Source organism: Peromyscus californicus, unplaced genomic scaffold (genome assembly GCF_007827085.1).
Source record: "Peromyscus californicus insignis strain IS unplaced genomic scaffold, ASM782708v3 Scaffold_6__1_contigs__length_162567912, whole genome shotgun sequence".
Lineage (NCBI taxonomy): Eukaryota > Metazoa > Chordata > Mammalia > Rodentia > Cricetidae > Peromyscus > Peromyscus californicus.
Genome location: NW_026294584.1, coordinates 157,340,241 through 157,360,430, shown reverse-complemented (window position 1 = coordinate 157,360,430; position 20,190 = coordinate 157,340,241). Strand labels below are relative to the sequence as shown.

General features: G+C 47.4%; 1 protein-coding gene across 3 annotated transcripts in view; it reads left to right on the top strand.

Annotated features, from left to right (window-relative positions):
• Bcat1 (branched chain amino acid transaminase 1) overlaps positions 1-20,190 on the top strand; it is a 95,623-nt gene that overhangs the window by 41,266 nt on the left and 34,167 nt on the right. For all 3 annotated transcript variants that reach the window (XM_052722298.1, XM_052722297.1, XM_052722300.1), the window contains exons 3-5: positions 1,549-1,749; positions 8,943-9,053; positions 10,625-10,744. In XM_052722298.1, coding sequence (XP_052578258.1) covers positions 1,549-1,749; positions 8,943-9,053; positions 10,625-10,744 — 432 coding nt within the window. The remainder of the gene's footprint in view (positions 1-1,548; positions 1,750-8,942; positions 9,054-10,624; positions 10,745-20,190) is intronic.

The following is a 20,190-nucleotide window of genomic DNA, read 5'->3' as shown; positions in this document are numbered from 1 at the left end:
CTCTGGAGTTTTGTTGTTGTTTTGTTTTATTTTTGTTTTTGTTTTCTACTGTTCTATAGTTGTTCTCAAGGATCAGAACTGTGGCGACTTTGGCCATTTGTGATGCTCAAACTGGCTTTGTGGAGAGTGGCTGAGAGCAGTTGTTTCTGTGTCCCTGAATAGGAGGGCTTTTGTTCACGATCTTGTCCTCCCGGAACAGAGAGGGCTTGTATCTGAGGCTCCATTCTCTGCTGGTCCATCTTCAAAGAGGAGAGCGCTCTGCCGCACTCATCTCTGCCCTGTGCATCTGGAGGAGTCGGAGGCTTGTGCCTGGAATGCTCTGGGGAGATGGTGTGCAGCCATGGGGAGCAGTGGCTCAATCCTTAAGGGTCCTCCTGCCACTGTGAGCAGGCCTGTGTTTCCTGGAGGAGGCCCCTCCTTTCTGAAACGTTTTGCTGGAGTCTGGTGGGAGTGGGAGCAGACCCTCCCCTCAGTCCTGCGTCTTTTCCCCACACCTATCATGCTGGCACATCCCTGAGGTCTGCTTCTCATGACTTTATAGCCAAAGTCATTGCAGAGATTTGTTTGTGAGTTAGTCTTGTTATGTATGTAACCTTGGCTGGCCTGGTACTTGCCATGCAGTCCAGACTGGCCTCACATATGTGTCTCTCCCCCTTCAGCCTCCAAAGTGCTGGGATGACAGGTGTACACTGCCACACTATTGCGGGGATTTTTGATTTTTATAAAAAATACATTTTTAGATTTGTTCATTTTGTTTTATGCATGTTTTACATTCATGTATGTGCGTGCATGCATTGTGTACATGCTTGGTACATACGGAGGTCAGCAGACAGCATCTGATCCTCAGGAACTTTGGATTTATGAATGGTTGGGAACCACTATGTGGGTGCTGGGAATTGAACTTGGATCCTCTGCAAAGAAACAAGATAGCTCCCTACCCCCACAGCCATCTCTCCAGCTCCAAGACTATTGTTTTGTTTTAAATTTTTTTTATTGCAGTAATTTATTGTGTGGGGGGAGGGGGTGAGGGTGAGAATGCGTGTGCCACGGTGCTTATGTCAGGGTCAGAGGACAACTTGTGGGAGTTGGTTCTTCTTCTCCCATGTGGGTCCCGGGGATCAAGTTCAGGTGGTCAGGCTTGGCGGCAAGCCCCTTTACTTGCTAAGCCCTCTTGACAGCCCTGATGCAGAGATTTTAGATAATTGGCTGAACTCTGAGCACAGGTTTGGTGTATTTGGTTCTCACAAGTGTTATGGTGTTACGTTTGGGTTGTTGTTTGAGACTTGCTTTGTTTTTTAGACAAGGTTGGTGAACTTCTGAACCTTCTGCCTCCACGTCTTTAGTGGTGCTGGGGGTTAAACCCAGGGCTTCATGAATGCTGGGCAAGCGCTCCACCAACTGAAGCATGTCCTCAGACCCCCCAGTGTTAAATTCTATGCTAGTTGCAAACATCAAGGGATGCCTTTCACATTTGGACCTTTGGACCATTTGGCCAGTGTGGTGTGGTTCTGATCATTTCTCCTTCCCATCCTCCTTTTTCTCCCACAGGCCAAAGACCTTGTCATTACATCAGCCACTGTCTTGAAGGAAAAGCCAGACCCCGACTCTCTGGTGTTTGGAGCCACGTTCACCGACCACATGCTGACGGTGGAGTGGTCCTTGGCATCTGGATGGGAGAAACCTCACATTAAGCCTTTTGAAAACTTGTCTATACATCCTGCTGCCTCAGTTTTACACTATGGTGTGGAAGTAAGTGCTCGAGAGCTGCTGGGGCTGGGATTCTCCTCCTGGCAACCTTCTCTGGGCTGGGAAAGGCTCTGCTGTCTTTACTGAAGGTTGCCATAGATGTCTTCAGATTTCTCCTGCAGCCACACAGATTGAAGACTAAGAACGAACTTCACAGACTGTCTTGGTTTATCTGTGGTGCTAGTTTAAAGAATGTATCTGTATATATGTATATATATATATGTATATTTATATATACACACATACATACATATATATACGTATATGTGTGTATACACATACACACACACACACACACACACACACACACACACATATATATATATATATATATATATATATATATATATATATAAACTTAGATCGCATAGGAAGGATAGTTACGAAAATTAGAAGTCCAAGAGCCCACAACAAGCCAGGTGTGGTGGCCACGCCTGCAATTTCAGCATTTGGCAAGCTAAGCAGGGTGTCTGACAGAAGGTTCAAGGCTAGCCTAGACTACTCAGTTCATTCCAGGCTGGCCCAGGTGGGTCATAGAATGACACCTCAAGGAACCCCAAAGCCATGAGTATTTTGTTAAGTTCCCTCTTTTTCTTAGATGGTTGAGGGATTGAGAAAGGTCATAGGATGAGATGCCCATGCTCACTGCTGTCATATCACCAGCCTGTGGTTTGCCTAGGACGGGGTGGGGTTGAATGTGCTCCTTCATGCTGGAGTGTTTGGAGAATCCACTTCCTGGCAGATACATAGTTAATCACATCTGCAGAACACTGCCCCATTCCCCCGGCCCTACATTTCATTTTATGGGATAGCTCTTCCCAGCATATTGAAGGTGCTAGAGATCTACCAAGGGATTGAAAAAGGACCATAGGAAAAAATATCAATAGCTATGATAAAATAACCATTTCTGAATATTGAATTCCAATGCTGTGCTTTTTAGAGATCTTGTACTTTATAGATCATTCTTATTGAATTATTTGTGTGTAGAGCTCAGATTTCCCACCTTACCTTGGAATCCACTCATTTAATGATCTGAAGTAAGAAGCATGTGCATCAGTGTTCAGGGCTGGAGAGAGGACTCCGTGGTTAGGAGCACTTTCTGCTCTTGCAGAGGACCAGAGTTCAGTCCTCAGCACCCATTTTAGGCAGCTCACAACTCAATCTCCAAGGAGATCAAATGCCCTCTTCATGCCTCTGGGCACACACACACACACACACACACACACACACACACACACACACACACAAACAGACATGGACATACGTACAAAAAAGGAATCTTAAAAAAAACAAATGTTTCAAATTAAATTGAGGGTCTAGAGGCGGACAGGGATGGGGCTCAAGTTCTGTCTCAGGTGCTCCTGGAGGGTTATGGAACTTGGGAAGTACAATCATTTATGATTTAATACTTTTGTTTAAGTTGGGTACTGATATTACCTTCAAATTTTTTTCATTACATTTATTTTTTGTGTGTGGGGGCATTCCATGTCTACATGTGGACATCAGAGGACAACTCGTGGGAACTGGCTGTCTTTTCTAAGTGGGTGTCCTCGAACTTAGGTTGTGAGACTTAGCAGCAAGGCCCTTCACTTGATGAGCCTTCTCGCCCACTCTGTAGAGGAGGATCTGTGTTCTTAAAAGTGTAAAATCAGGTAGTGCACTCAAGGCTGTAGAGCAGTGGTGCTCACCTTCTAAGGCTGCAGCCCTTTAATACAGTCCTCATGTCACCCCACCCCAAAACAGAATGATCTTGTTGCTATTTCATAACTAATTCTGCTACAGTTATGAATCATAATGTAAGTATCTGACGTACAGGATATCTGATATTTGACCCCTGTGAAAGGGTCACTCAACCCCCGAAGGGTTTCCACCCCCAGGTTGAGAACCACGGCGGTAGAGCCCTTCCTGGTGCCAAGGGAAAATGCATGTGATGACCTATTCTATGCAGTTCCATACTTTAGAGTGAGTGACTTAAGCATACAGCAAGCACAAAGTCAGCATGAATAGCAGCTCCAAAGACTCGGCAGACAGATAGCAAAGCATGCTCAGGTTGGGGCGCTCATAGCATCTGGAAGAGACAGCCTGGGTAGCCCCAATGAGAAAGCAAAAGTCTTGTCATTAAACTGGTGCTCACAGCACCCTGTAAAAGGGACTGGGGGTGTCTATGTTCAGACACCCTGAGTGCTACAGAGCTGGTCTGATCATGGGGAACTCAACAGGGTTGGGAGACACGGCCTGGGGGCCTGCTGGAGTTCCCAGCTGAAAGCAGGCTGATCTGTCCTTGAACCAGCTTCTGGCTTCAGATTCCCACCACAGACATTTTTGAACGTGGGATAAATAGTGGTACTGTTTTACTTTCCAGCTCTTCTCAAGGACACAGTGTTCTTTGCTGTTTTCTTTGCTCTCCATCACAGGGTGAGGGTGTGTCCGCTCCAGGTTTGGAGGACACTTGGGGTAAACACCCTTGGGTCTGAAGTGAGAGGGGCCAGCCTTGCTTGGAGAGTGAGCTACTTAGTGAGCTCAGAAGCAGGCTGCTGCCCTTTACCGCTAGTGTCCACTGCATGACCCCTGACCCAGTAGGGTCCTCTGTTCCAGAGGCCATCAAAGCAAATCCCTGGCACCTGTTGTTTTGTTTAAAGATGGGTCTCCTGTAGCCTAGGCTGGCTTCCAGCTTATAGTATAGCTGAAGTTGGCCTTGAACTCCCAATTCTGCCTCTACCTCCCAGGTGCTAGGATTACAGGTGTGTACCACCCACTAGGTGGAGCGGGTCTTAGTTTCTCTCCAGCTGACTCCTAGTTGATGCGCTGGGCTGAGTTCATAGGCTGTTTATGCCAAGCCCTTTGCCTTACATGGTGGGCGAACTGACCATTTTCCTTCAAAAAAGGTTGCCGGTAACCTGGTGGCTTCTAGGACCCTGATTCTCAGACTTAACACTCAGAATTACAGTGGGTTTCTGATTTCCATTCATTTTTGAAGCTATGTAACCTAAATGCACAGGCACCACAGCCTGAGGACTGCTGGCCTGCAGGAAGCGAATTAGGAAAAATTAAGGTCGTTTTTGAAGTTTAAAGATTTGGGGTTTTGAAGTAGATCAACTGAAATTCCAGCTTGACTTTTTTATATTATTATTATTATCATCGGTGGCAGGCTGGCTTCCAACTCATAGCAATCCTCCTGCTTCAGCCTCCCAAATGCCAGGATTGCAGTTAAAAAATAACAGGTCTGGGGATGTAGCTCAGTGTTCAAGCACTTACCTCACGTGAACAAAGCGCTGTGTTCCTCCTCTAGCCTGAAAACATGAGCGAAATTAGAGTTATTCTGTCAGAGTAAAGGCCACAACCTTTTCCGTTTTATTGTGACCTAATAAAAACAGAGCACTTCTTTATGAGGCTTCGTAGCTAGACTAAGTTACCAGAAGTGTCTTCATTAAGACCTAGTGTGGACCTGACATTACTTGGGTGACTGAGAATCCGAGACTAGATAACCCAGGGACCTAGGGTAAAACCAAATGCTACTGTTCTAAAAAAAAAATGTAGCAATAAAATGACTCATCCTTAGAGAAGCTTCCTCTTGCAGCAGATGGGAATAAATACAGAGACTCAAGGCAGACATTATGTAGAGAGTGAGAGACCTTGGAACACTCAGCCCTAAATGGAATGTCTCCATCAAATCCCCTCAGAGCTCAGGGGACAACCAGCCCCGCCCTCCCCCTCCCTCTCCTCACTCCACCACCTTCCACCGCGCCCCCTCTGGAAAGGAGGCAGAAGGGTATAAGAGGGGATGGAGGAGCCCAGGAGAACAAGGCCCTCTAAATCAGTTGAACAAAGCTCATATGAACTCACAGAGTCTGAACAGCACGCACAGGTCTGCACAGGTCTGCACAGGTCTGCACAGGTCTGCACCAGCTCCTCTGTGTCTATATTTTGGCTTCCAGTTTAGTGTTTTTATGAGATTCCTGAGGGTGTGAACACGTGGGTCCCTGAATCTTGCGCCTTTATTTGGGCTGTTTTCCTTCTGTTGATTTTGTCCAGTTTTGATGTGTTGCTTTTTGTTTTATCTTGTTGTGTTTTATTGTTATCACTTGGAAGCCTGTTTTCTAATGAGAGACAGAAAGGGAGCTGAGGTGAGGGGGAATTGGGAAGCGTAGGAGGACGAGAAACAATCAGGATATATTATGTGATAAAAAAAAAATCTATTTTCAAAAAAAGAAAAAAAAACTAGGTTGAGGGTGGGGATGCAGCTCAGTGTAAATGCTCCTCTGTCGTCACACAAGAAGCTCTGGGTTTGAGCACCACACACTCTTGTGTGTGAATACCCACACTGCCTGTGCAGGTGGTCCCGACCAGCCTTGGTGGAGACACGGTGAGGGGCCACTGAAGCAGACAGAGGCTCAGGGCCACTGGGCAGGGGGTGCTGGGAAAGTGTATATTTGGATTCGATCTAGAAAGGAAGTTTGTGGTCCGGGTGTGCATGGCCCTTGGCCTTTTGCCTACTTGCCCAGCTGTGGAGTGTAGTTACTGGGGTCTGAGGGCAGCAGGGGTTCATTTACAAGTCCCTGAAGCAGTAGTTTTCCATGGAGTGCCCTTGTCCAGGCTTTCGAGTGAGTCTTTGTTCTCCTGGGAATGTTCTTGTGCATGGAGGCAGGTGTGTGATGTGTGAAACAGCACTGGCCCAAAGGCAGTAAGAGGTAAGGTTATTCTGAGTCAACAGTGGCCATGGCCTGGGCACATGGAATCAAGTTGCCCTGAATGACATGGCCCACCATGGAAGAGGCTACATGAACCTTTTATAGTCACAGAACAAGTCATCAGTCAGGGCACAAACAGAATGTACTGCTGGGGACATTAGTCAGCACACTTATAAAATGTACTGATTGGGACATCGGGGAGCAGGTTCGAGAAGTCCTGCCATCCGATGATGTTCTCAGCCTCTGGTTTATGATCTCTTGATAGTCAAAAGAATGTGAAGTTAGAACACAAGTGGGTAATTGATGGCTATGGAGATTGAAGATAACGCAGCGTGGTTTGGGCTCTGGATCTACAACATTCCAACTCTCCACAGTTATGGAATGTTCTGAGGAATCTTCAGCTTTATGTCTGTTTTTCAGAGAACTTCAGTTCACAAATCTTTCCTTCTCCTCCTTCTTCTTCTCCTCCTCCTCCTCCTCCTCCTCCTCCTCCTCCTCCTTCTTCTTCTTCTTCTTCTTCTTCTTCTTCCTCCTCCTCTCTTTCTCCCCCCACCCCCGTGTGTGTGTGTGTGTGTGTGTGTGTGTGAGAGAGAGAGAGAGAGAGAGAGAGAGAGAGAGAGAGAGAGAGAGAGAGAGAGAGACCTTTCCTGTCACTCTTTAGACACTTTCTCCCTTGCTCTCTAATACAAGGACTCATTGACTTGGGACTAAGTAGATTCGGCTGACTGTCCAGCAAGCCCTGGAGATCTGTCTGTCCCTCGAGCTGGGATTACAAGTCTGAACCACCATGCCTGGTTTTGATTACGTGGATTCTGGGACTTGAACTCAGGTCCTCATGCTTACTTGTGTGTATCTATGTGTGTGTGTGTGTGTGCGTGTGCGTGTGCGTGCGCATGCGTGTTTGTGTGTGTGTGTGTGTGTGTGTGTATGTGTGTGTGTGTGTGTGTGTGTGGTGCCATGACGCACCTGTGGAGGTCAGAGGACAATCCACAGGAGTCAGTTTTCTCCTCACATAGATTCCCGGGTTTGAACTCAGGTCATGGAGGCAATCATCTTTATCTGTTGAGCCATTTTGCCTGCTCATCATTATTTTATTGATCATCAGTTCTCCAGCAAGCGTCATTTTAGTATTTAGTATGACGAAGCAGCTACTCCACAGCACTCCACGGCTTACTTTGGTGTGCTCTAGTACTGCAGCCTTAGGGGAAGCAATCTCACCTTGGCCAGGAATTTGTGAGTCAAACTAGTCACATTTTTTCCAGGGACACCGTTTTTACTTGAAAGGACATGCTATAATGACTCTGATTTGGGCATTTGGCAGATGGTCCCTTGAAGAAGAAACTAAACGGCTCTGCCATTTCAGTTGCAGTGATGAACATTTGTTACCAGTGATTACCTTCTTGCTGGAGGGATTAGTGGAATCTGGAGGGCTAGTGATGTAGGCAGTTGGTAGAGTAGATACTTGCATGTACACAGTCCTGGGATCAATACTTGGTACCGAGAGAAAGAGGAAGAGGGCCCAGAGAGATGGCCCAGTGGTTAAAAGTACTTCTGCCTGTGGAGAAGACCCGGGTTCATGACTGCTCACAATCACCTCTACCCTTGTTCCAAGGAACCAGACACCCTTTTCTGGCCTCTGAACACACTAGGCAGACACACTCATATACATTAAAATAAATTGAAAAGAGGAAGGAAAAGAAAGAGAAATAGAATTTTCTGTCAGGTTGACCACTCTGAGCTCTTAGCAGGCTGTTGAAGGCTGACCCACCTAACTCTCTCAGTCACTGGTTTTTCCAAACCACTGAACATTACAGATTTATAATAAAGATACTGTAAGGGCGAGGACTCCTCTGAGGGCGTCTTGATGTGCCAGATTAACCTAAACAAGTCCCTGGATTTATCTTCATTTCCTTCTGGTGAGATGGGACTTTCAGGGTGTTCCATCATGAGCCTGGAGGGTAGCGGGAGGCGGTGGTTACCCTGTTATGGGTGCACACCTTCAGTTGTTCAGTCCCCTGTAAAGTTGGGACTGTCAGGAAGAAATCTTGGCATGTGTGAGTTAAGTTCCCATCAGGCGGTAAAATGGTCAGAGCAGTCTCCCATGAGCAGGACCTTAAGAAAGGACTGTCTCCAAAAACTAGACTAACAGCTGGTCCCTCCCCTCCTTCCCTTCCCCCTCTCTTCTCCTCTCCTCCCCTCTCCTCCCTTCCTCTCCTCCCGTCCTTAGCCTGCCAAAGGTGCATTCTCAGCTCCTGGCCAGGAGTGGGTGGAGGTGGTATCAGTACGCTTTGGATCTTCCCTTCCTGATTGTCTATCAGGTCGAGGACTGAAAAGAGGACCCCTTTCCTCCCCTTCTCTCCCCATCGCTCCCCCTTCCCCGCCCCCTCTCCATTCCAGTTATTCTAACATGTTCTGTCAACTGTTCATCTGAAGTTGAGGCCAAGGGCAGCAGCTTCACCACTAAGATTGTCTTCAGTCACCTCCTGACACCTTTTCTTTCTTCCTCAGCTGTTTGAAGGCTTGAAGGCCTTTCGAGGAGTCGATAACAAGATCCGATTGTTTCGGCCTGAACTCAACATGAAGAGAATGTGCCGGTCTGCTCTGCGGGCCACTTTGCCGGTATGCACATTGGTGTTCCCTTCTGTTTCATGAGTTGTTTTAGTCTTACATCAAAAACAAAACAAAAACCTTTCCTGAATAATTGCATCAGGTTTTCCACAAACTGTATGAATGCCGACTTTATCTATGCAATGCCCTTCAGTTAAAGGTCAGAGGAACCCTTGCAAGAGCCAATTCTCTCGACCACATGGGTTGATGGCAAGTGCCTTAACCTGCTGAGCCATCTTAAGGCATTTATTATACATTTTAATGTCTTTGTGTAGAGAGGAGAATTAAAACTTAGCCTAGGGGCAGTAAACCACTTGTCTGTGGTCACTCAGGAGGGTGAGAAAGCAGGCTGAGGTTTCTTTGATTTCCCAGTCAAGTATTCATGGCATCGATTAAACTTCATCTCTGGCCAGCTGCACCCAAGACTTGACTTGTTGACATGGGTTGCCAGTGTCGATGGTCACCCTAGTGTCTGGCACCCCTGCACTGTGATCATGGGTGAAGGTCAGCCCCTCAGCTAGTGTGTGGTGCTGCTCCACCTTGTGTAGCTCTTCATATCTCTGCAAGGGTCCCTCTCTGGCCTGTGGCCATGAGGAAACTGTTCGACCATTTTACAAAGCCTGTTTTGTAACCCATGGGTTAAGGGGACGTCCCCTGAGGGATCAGCTGCCCCTTGTCTTTCTGACCAGTGTTCAGGATGTCATAACATGCACTGGTGACATTCCACACTGGTGTTTCACAAGCAGCTTCTGGTCTTGAAAAACCAGGAGTCCTTAAATTTCAAACATGCAAATTTTATCTCTATTTTTTCTTTGTGGTTTGTGTTACGTTTTTCCTGGGTAAGAAGTTGTTTTGAGCCTTAAAGTTGCAGATATCATCTATTTTAAGAACAGAAGTCATGATGTTTTGTTATACTTGTTCATAATATCCAGTTATAATTGAGAATATAAGAGGCCACAGATGTCAATTTTTAAATAGAAGTCCTAATATTTTGTTAGATTTGAGCATAAAATCCAAGTATAATTGATTTAGGAGTATGAGGCCACAGACATCCATTTTAAAATTAAAATGTAATTTGTTATATTTGAATGTAAAACCTAATTATAACTGATGTGGAAGTGTGGTAGAGGGGTCTAATTTCTTTATCAAAAATCTCATTTGTTTGTTTGTTTAATGGGGGAAGGAGGCAGTGTGGAGCTCAGAAGACAGTTTTGCCTTCTCTCTACTCCGTGGGTTCTGGGGATCAACTCGGGTCATAGGCAGCGACAACACGTGCCTTTACATGCTGAGCCATCCGAGGCCTCAGGAGATCTGATTTTTTTTTATCTTTTCCTTATGAATAATTCACACTTACATAAATTTTCTATTTTGCCAAAGTGTCCACAGAATTTTTTTAAAGTGTTTGTTACAGATACCTTTTGTGGTGTTTCATATTGGGGAGAATGAATAGAAGCTGCTTGTTCAGGAGCCGACTGGGACTGTAAGATGGGAGCAGTCTTGGAAACGGAGTTTCTGTCGGCTCTCTGTTGAAGGTCTGCATTGGTGTCCTTGGTTAGCGTTCATTAGGGATTCTGTCTTTTCAGGTGTTTGACCAGGAGGAGCTTCTGGAATGCATTCGGCAGCTCATACAGATAGACCAAGAGTGGGTCCCCTATTCCACCTCTGCCAGTCTCTACATCCGCCCCACATTTATCGGGACTGAGGTAAACCTGACTCTATTTGGGGGGAAGGATTTTATGATTAAAAAGCCTTTCAAAAATTATGGTCTGCAGAGCGAGATCCAGGACAGGCACCAAAACTACACAGAGAAACCCTGTCTCGCAAACCCCCCCCCCCAAAAAAATTACCTATTTTGCGTATGTACACAAGTGAGCATGTGTGTGCCACTGTGTGTGTGTAGGTCAGAGACCGTCTTGGGAGCTGGTTCTGAAGGAATTCTTATGAGCAGAGGACACCACAAAGCCAAGTTGTCGGCACCAAGGAGATTTGTTTGCCCCAGAGAGACAGAGACAGGGAATAAAAGGCAAAGACTGGAGACAGAGGATGAGGGAGAAGGGGGAGGGATGTCCCAGGGGGTGGAATGGAGACCCAAAGGTCTGCCTCTGGATAGAGAGGAGACAGACATGGCCCATAGGCAAATGACAGTTTATAAAGGTACAGGGGAAACCTTGGGTTAGAATGAGGTGTTTGATAGGGCATGTTAATTGGGTGAGCCAAAGAGGGGCTTTTGCTCTAATACTTTTGATAGCTGGACCTTGGTAGTCAACCTCAGGAGGAGGAAGTGGCCAAATAAGGGAGTACACCTTGGTGGCTGGCTTTAGGAATGTGATCTAAGGGCTTTTTGGTAAGGCAGAGGGAAGAGGGAGAAGGACGCAGCCCGGGCCATGCTTGCTGCGTTCTGGCTGGCTAAAGTTCCCTCAGGTTCTCCCTTCTACTGTGTGGGTTCTGGGGATGGAATTGGGTACTTATGCTCGGCAGCAAGTGGCTTCCTCTTCACTGAGCTGTCTTGTGTGCCCCCAAGTGTCGTTTCCACGGCTGGAGACTGAAGCCGGGGATGAGCACTGTTGCTCAGCTTAGCCTCCGGCATGCTTCTTTCTTGAGCCTTCAGTATGTGGTTTGAGTGATGCCCCTCCCCCTGCACAAACACACTCTATCCCTCCCATCCCAGTCACCCTCCAGCTCCGTTCATCCTCCCAACTGTGAAGGCCGTCTTTCCTGTGAAAGATGAGATAGCAGATACTCTAGGTTTGCGGGGTGACGGGTTGCCACCATCAAGTTGGTAACTATAGGCAGTTCACTTAGGACTAACTGAAGGGAAGGCATGGTGATGTTTGCTCTCCCTTGATCAAGACTAGTCTGAGCTTGCAGGGGTGTGCCTCCCCCACGACAGACCTCTGGGTGTGGATGTGACCGTACTGTAGAAGTTATGGGAGAGGGCTTGGTTTTATTTTCATTTTCCTGAATCCTCAGCATCTCTTGGTAAAGAGTAGGAAGAGAGGATCCCAGTCCAAAGAACAGTTACTGAAAATGTAATTCATGAGGAGCCTTCGGGAGCTGGAAGGGAGGGACGGTTTGAACAACAAACAGGGTTGAGGGATGGGCCTAGCTTGTTGGCCAGTGTCCCTACCCCCTGAGCTGTCCTGCCAGTGCCACTCTTTATAAGATAAATGTATTGCAGATGGTTTCCCTGTCTGTTACTGGCATCTTTTGAGAAGCAAGCATTTAATTATTTTCAGATTCATTCATTTTAATTTATGCATGCTTCACCCACATGTATGTGTACATACCACATGTGTGCTTGGTGCCTCAGGAGGTCAGAAGAGAGCACTGGATCCTCTGGAACTGGATGGCTGTGAACCGCTATACGGGTGTTGGGATCCAAACCCAGGTCCTTTGTTTCTCTGTGTCGCCCTGGCTGTCCTGCACTTGCTCTGGAGACCAGGCTGGCCTTGAACTCCGAGTCGTTCTGCCTCTGCCTCCCAAGTGCTGGGAGTAAAAGCATGCGACATTACACCTGGCTCCCGAGGCTTGAGTTCCTGATCCTCCTGCAAGTGCTGGGGTAGCAGGCGTGGGATGACCCACCAGACTCAAACATTGACTTTTAGTATAAAGTTATCGTTTGCATTTTGTGGTTTCTGTGCTTTGTGTTTTGAAGGCTTCCTCTCTTGGTCATTCTTTTGTTCTAAAGTTTTTATTTCATTTAAACATCGTCCGTATGGATGCGGACTTTGTGCTGAAGAACTCGCTTTCTCCATGTAGACACCAAGTTGTCCAATCCATCCCCTGGCTGGCCTGCTTTTCCACATTGATTGCAGCGCCTGCTCACAGCACGGCAGGTTTCATTGAGGAAGTCGAGGGCTTTCTACCCACGTCTGCCCTTTAAGAATGAGAGTGCTGTTTCTGACGCTTGTGCCTTGCTCTGGACCTTCTTTCAGTGTTGGGCCCTTGTTCACCTGACCTGCTGGTCTCTGCTCCCTCACACACTCAGCTGTGGTTATTGGCCTCTCTGAAGATTCTTAACTGTAGAAGTTAGTGTGGGCTTGGCCTTTTGTTGACAAGACTTTCTCTGGGGAGATGCAGCACACGTCTACTTACCCCAGATAGGGAGCCCATGACAGACTGAAGTAAGGAGACCGTCAAAGTCCAACTTGGTGCACCAGTGAGTTTTATTGTTCTTTACAGGAATATGGGGGAGGGGTTGCTTACAGGGGCAGAAATGACCCAGAGACAGCTGCATCATCACCAAATCCCACCCCAGCACAGGTGACAGCTCACAAAAGCCGGGAGCCTGGAGCACAGCCTGCGGGCAGATTAAGAGGTTGGAGAATGTCCTTTCCAAGTCTGGTCTAAATCTCTTCTAAGCAGATGGGCTGTTTTTTGCTTCTTCCGGGCAGCTGGTCTGATCTGTTTACTTCGCAGCTTGTCTTGTCTGAGAGTCGTCTTTGTGGCTTAGCTTTCCTGAGAGGAACCCTCAGCTTTTATTGCTTATCCTGGCAGGGACCCGGCCTAGTGAATCTGGTCAGTCTCAGGGACCTCCTGAAGCTGTTTTGAGTTGTTTACCTAAAAGCTAAAGAAGCGTCCCTGACAGATGGGATGTTGGAGGAGACCGTTACACAGCACCTTACTTGTTCTTCACTGTATTTATCTTTGAGACAAGGTCTCATGTATTCCTGCTAGCTGAGAACGTACCTGCAATAGACCAGGTTGGCCTCAACACTGCCTTGATTGTATCGGGTGAGCCTTCCCAGTGCTGGCATTGCAGGTTTGAGCACAGTGCTTGCCAGCCCCCCGCCCTGCCTTTTTGAGGGTCAGGGTCTCACCCTCTCTCCCCGACCAACCTCAAACTTACGGTAAACCTCCTGCCTCTGCCTCCAGAGTGGGATTGCAAGCGTGCACCCCCACATCTGGCTCACCCCCACATCTGGCTCTGTGTTTGCTCTCTTCCTCCTGGCACAGTGCTTGAGCTGGTAGGTGGAGCGGCATCATCAGAGCTGTGAGGGGATCCTGCCTGAGGAGACTCCTAGTCCTGTGGACCACCTCTTGCTGCGCTCCGCCGCCCTGTAGCTCGGAGCAGGCCCCAGCAGCCCCATCTGTAACAGGCCAGACAGAAAATAAGTGGCTTTGGTTTTGTAGGCCACTCAGCTCTGCCCTGTCAGTAGAAAATGAGCAAGCACATCCCATCACACTGGAAAGGAAGGAGCAGGCTGACAGGCGGGAGCGAATGACATGTCCTTGGGTGATGTGCTGTGTTCCTCTCCTGACTATTTCCCAGAGTCCCTGTGCACTTGACCATGTGGGCATTTCTGCTTAGGACTGATTTTAAATTTACCAGCAGTGTATCTCAGGTCCTGCAATGACAGTCTGTCTTTTAAGTGCTCATTTTCACAGTTTCAACACTGAGTGTCGAGCTCTGGGACCATATTCCCCTGTCATTTATGCCACCTTGGCTTCATTTCCATGTGACCTGAGTGGCTGGGGGTGAGACCTTTATTCGGGAATGCAGGAGGCAGCTCTGCTCTGCAGGAGCCGAGGCTAGTGCCATGGGAGATGGAGGAGGAGGGCAAGGCGGAGGTCTTCCTGAATTCCAGGCTGCATCCTTGCACTCCGGGCTGTGTTGGGCTGGCATCTGTGAGGTGTCTTTAGCCCAGCAGTTGAGCCACAGAGGAAAAGGATGCTTATATAGAGATGTCAGGTTTCTTTGTCCTCCTCTGCTCACTCTGTGGGTCATTGTGGAGTCACTGTTCTCAGAAGTGACCTTCAGAGTCCCTGAAATGTAAGCCAGGATATTGTCACCTGAACCCACAGAGCTGAGCTATTATCTATGGCAAACCTGTGGGAGGTCACCAATGTATTGCTCAGCTGGGTGACCTTCAAATGTAGTGACTTTTGTATGAGACAAGGTCTCATGTATCTCAGATGGGCCTGAACTCACTATGTAGCTCAGGTTGGCCTTGACCGTACAGCGATCCTCCTGCCTCGGGCTCTCAAGGGTTTGGGATTACAGTTGCATGCCATGGTGCCTGCCTCTATACATTTTCTGTAAAGAATGTCTTACTAAGGTTCAGTTGTCTTTCTACAAATATTTGATAAAAACCTGGAGTAACAGGGCTGGAGAGATGGCTCAGTGGCTAAGAACTCTTGGCTCTTGCAGAGGACTTGAGTTTAGTTTCCAGCATCTATATGGTGGCTCACAACCATCTGTATTTCCATTTCCAGGGCATTGGAAGCCCTCTTCTGGCCTCTGCAGGGACCAGGCACACGCACAGTGCACTTACATACATGTAGGCAAACACGTGGAGTAAAATGCAATATGAAATGATCCTGCACTTTATGGAGTTCACTGGTTATCGAAACGAAAGAAATAGTAGATGTAAGATGACCGCAGGTTAGTCTACATTTGACAAGCAGGGTGCTGGAGTGGCAAGTACCAGGCTAGGGGCACTTGTTCCCTGAAATGACACCTACATGATGTATAAGATGGGGTTGAAGTGCTTAGACAGGGGCGAGATGTGTCTTAGCATGGTTGGTTACTTTGTCACAGAGAGTTAACTAACTATCTGGTTGCTGTGGATAAATACTGTGACCAAAAGCAGCTTGGGAAAGGAGTTTCTTTCAGGTTACCTAAGGCTCCTGGAAGAGAGTTCGTCAAGGCAAAGAAGGTATGGCAATGGGCAGAGAGAAACGGTGGGGGACAGGAAGTTGGCTGACCACATTTTCATCCACAAGGGGGGTGGTTGGAAACATAGGAGAAGGGACCAGAACATAAACCCACAAAGCCCTGCTGCCCGGCGACACATTTCCTCCAGCAGGGTTGTGGAACCTTTAGTGCCCTCACAGACATGCCCAGATGTGCATCTCCTAAGTATTTCCAAATCCAGTCAAGCTGACAGTAAGGATAGAATGTCATGGCTACGATGTGGCTGAACCTCCTAAAGGTTCCACAGCCTTTCCTGGACATCGCCACCAACTGGAGACCCAGTGTTCAAATTCAGGCCTCCCCCCCACAGCCTGAGTGTAGCTTAAACCACACACTTATTTTCCCAGTGCTTTGGAGGCTAGGCATCCGAGCCTGGCCGTGGCCAGCTTCTGGTGAGGCCTCCCTGCCAGCCACTCCTTAGTGACCATCGTGTGCCAGTAAGGTAGAGAGTTTCAGTGCCTTTTTTTCTTTATGAGGACCCAAGTCCAGCTGGAGGGATTTACTCTTGTGACCTCACATGATGTTATGCCCCGCCTTAAAGGCTCTGTGTCCTCGGCCAGCCACATCGTAGCCGTGACATTCTATCCTTACTGTCAGCTTGACTGGATTTGGAAATACTTAGGAGATGCACATCTGGGCATGTCTGTGAGGGCACTAACAGAGAGGTTAACTGAGGAGGGAGACCTATCCTTCGATGTCACCCATCATGTGTCCTACCTAAATCAGAGGGCAACTGAACTGATCACCATCTGTCACTCTTCCTGACTGAGGACAATGTGACCAGACACTTGACACTCTGTACTGTTCCTTCATTAAGTGGCTTCTGCCGAGTATGGGAAAAATCATTACTGTAGGGAGTCAGGGCTTCGACATGGATTTGGGGGACATAATTCAGTTGCTGGTAGGGATGGAGAAGGCAGGAGAGAATGCGGAGGGGGAGGGATGAGAAATCAAATGAGCACATGATGTCTGAGCTGGGGATACAGAGAGCATGAGGGCTGCGGGGAGGAGCCAAGCAACAGAGTGTACGTTCAGGGGAGGTCATGGGTACTGTATTGATTATTGTTACTATATGTATGTAAGTTTTTATCCCCATGTATGTACATGCACCACATGTGTGCCTGGTGCCCAAGGAGGCCAGAAGAGGGGACCTCTGGGCCCTCAGCCTAATAGTACCCTTCATTTACAGATTCTCTGTCATTTTTCTTACTTATTTTAATTTTTTAAAAAGGTTTATTTTTAATTCAGTGTGTGTGTGTGTGTGTGTGTGTGTGTGTGTGTGTGTGTGTGTGCGCGCGGCGCGCACGCGCAATTGCTGGTGGGGGCCAGAAGAGGGCTTTGAACTCTTGAGAGCTGGAGTTGCAAGTTCTGTGAGTCGTCTGACTTGGGAGTTGGGAACTGAACTCCGCTCCTGGAAGAGCAACAAGCTCTCTTAACCCCCCTGAGCCATCTCTCCAGCTAAGTTGTTCTTCATTTTCTTCTTCTTTTAAAGGTCTATGTAGCCCCAAACTTATGTAGCTGAAGTGGCTCTGACCTCCTGATCCTCCTGCCTCAGCCTCCTAAGTGCTGACATGACAGGCGTATGCCACAGTACCTAGCTCCATTTTCTCCTTTAACTCTGAAACCTTTCAAAAAAGAAGTCTCTGAAAGAGAAAGCTAGCTGGTCTCGTTGATAGCTGTGAGCCCTTCTGGTCCCAGCCACCTTAGTCTGTGCTTTTATTTGTTTTGCTGGGTAGCACTGTCCCACGCAGCACCCCCTCCCCCCTCCTGCTGCTGCGCTCTCTGCCTCTGAGGCCACACTGTTTCTAATGGAATTTCTCGGCTCACTGACTCCTTTCTGCCATCCTTCAAATAACCAGTGACATCACGCCCTTCTGTGAGAGATTCTGCGTGACCCAGAAAGAAGTGGTGATTCTCACAGTGAAGTAGGCTTTGTTTCACATCACACCTAAGAATCATTCCTCTATGCAGAGTACAAAGGGGTTGACTATTGTGAAGCTTAGCGTAGGCAGAAAAAATCTCTCCCCGTCTCTGTCTCTGCTTCTGTGTACAGAAACGCATATACATATGTAAAGGCATTGGTGCTTCTGCCTCAGTATGGTCTCTTGAAGCAGTGAAATACTACATCCTTTTCCATTCTTTATCTATTCAGATTCGATGAGGATACTAAGTCTAGCATTGCTCCTGATCAGGCTGGGGTGTAGCTTAGTGGTCTGCACTGACCTAATGTGTACCTTAAACTCCCAACATCTCCCCAGAAACACCCCTACCCCAAGAAGGAGCTAGTGGTGGCATGTACCTCTAATCATAGTCCTTGGGAGGCTGAAGCAGGAGGATTGCTCTGAGTTTGAGGCCAGCCTGGGCTGCATAGTGAGACCCTGTCTCCCAAAGCCAAAACAAAAGCACCCTGAAATGTCCGAGAGGATCAGACTTGTTGCTTGCAGCCCCCATCAGCTGTTGACACCCGTATTTCCCCTGGGTTATGTGGCTTTGTTTTAGTTGATCAGAAACAACTACCATGTAAGGACTCTGTTGACTGTCATCTGACTGACAGCACACAATACAACTCTAACACGAGCACAGGATCTTAATCGCTTTCCAGGGTAGAAGTGAGAGGCTTTAGTCAGGGATCCTGAGGGGAGAAGCGCCTGTCACCAAGCTCCTTCTCGGAGCCTAGAATGACATTTGACTCACGCTCAGTATTGAAACGGCATTGAGACTTTCTCCCATCTGCTCCTCCAGGAGAGCCAGTGAATTCTTTGATTTATTTATTTTTATTTTAATCTTTATTTTATGTCTATGAGCATTTTGTCTGCATGTGTATCTGTGCACATGGGTACTGTGCTCACTTGAGGCCAGAAGAGGGCATCGGATCTCCTAGAATTGGAATTACAGATGGTTGGGAACCTCCATGTGGGTTCTGGGAACTGAATCTGGCTCCTCTGCAAGAGCAACAAGTGCTCTTAACCGCTGAGCCATCCGCCCCACTCCCTCAATGAGTTCTTTTCATGGAAAGACAATGAATGAAGGTGTGGTCCACAGAGGAGCTTGCAGATGTGAGTGGACCTGTCTTAAATTTAGAAGGTACGAAGTTACATTCTCAGATGCAGCTTTGGCCAGCATTGAAAAATGCTAATGTATAACTTAGCTGTTGCTAAGGATACAGATATGAATGAAATGATTCATCAAGAACAGATATGAATGAAATGACTCATCAAGATGCTTTTTCTAGAGGCAGATTTGATGGAGGTGCTGAATCCTGCCTTTCCCCTTCTGCCTGCTCTCTGCCGCCCCCTGGTGGAATAAATGCAAATGAAGCACAGTTACAAAGTGAAATTTGCTTTTGCTTTGGTACTGCTGTTGAAATCTAGAGGGCTTTGTATTCTCCACCACAGATCTTCCTCCTCAGCCCGAATGAGGTAAAATTCAGTACAGAAAAAAAATTTATTCTGTTTTAGGTGATTGTTATTTTTTTTAGTAGAATGCAAATTGCATTGGCGTGTATAAATCCAGTGAGGTGTCCCAGAATTCATGTGGTAGGTGACAAAGTGTTATTGGGTTGTACATCAGAAAGACAGTCCATTTAGAATTTAGAAGATAAGTGTGGCCTTCGGGTGGCAGTTAGCACATTGGACCTGCAATTTACTCCGAGTGGCCTCTCTGGATTCCTTATTGTTTGTATCAGTTACTTTCCAGTTGTGATAAAATATGGTGAGCAAGGCAACTTATAGAAGAGTTTATTTGGGCCTGTGATTCAAGAGGGAGTCCCTCGTGGTGGGGGAGGCTAGCAGGAAGTCAGAGATCACTTCTTCAACCACTAACGTAAGAAAGTCAGTGAGGCTGCAAACTGTCAGCCCTCAGGAAGTGAGGCCCCGCTAGGGGCGAAAGTTCTTATCTTCCTCAAGGGAATCCAGAGACAAAGCTCATCTTGCAAAGCAGAGCTTGAATTCCAAAGAGAACCTGAAGTGGACTGATGATGGGTAAATCTAATTAATCTTATCAATAAAAATCAGGAGTCAATGTCAGAGTAAAAACCTGAAAGATCAAAGAAGCAGGGGAGCAGCTACAGACGCTTCCTACCTCTTCTGTTCCTCCATCCAAAAGGGCCGAGATTCTGTCTCCGCCCCACCTTACCAATTCCTCTCTCCTCTCTGTACAGTCCTCCAGACCTCTATGGTTAGCTAGGGCTAGCTCCGTCCTCTGACTCCAAGCAAGCTTTATTTGTCCAAACAAATATCCCACAACAGGCTGACCTGTTAACGGGAGGAGCGGCCCAGTGAATTCTGGGTTGTGGATTTTGACATTTTACTTTGCATTAGTGTTTGTTAACTGTACCCAATGGGTCTCATGACGTGTTCACTTCCTCCCGTAATGTATTTGGTGCCATGTGCTCTCCTCCCATCACTGCCCTTCCCTCTCGTGAAGCCCTCCTCTTCCAGGCTAGTTGTACTG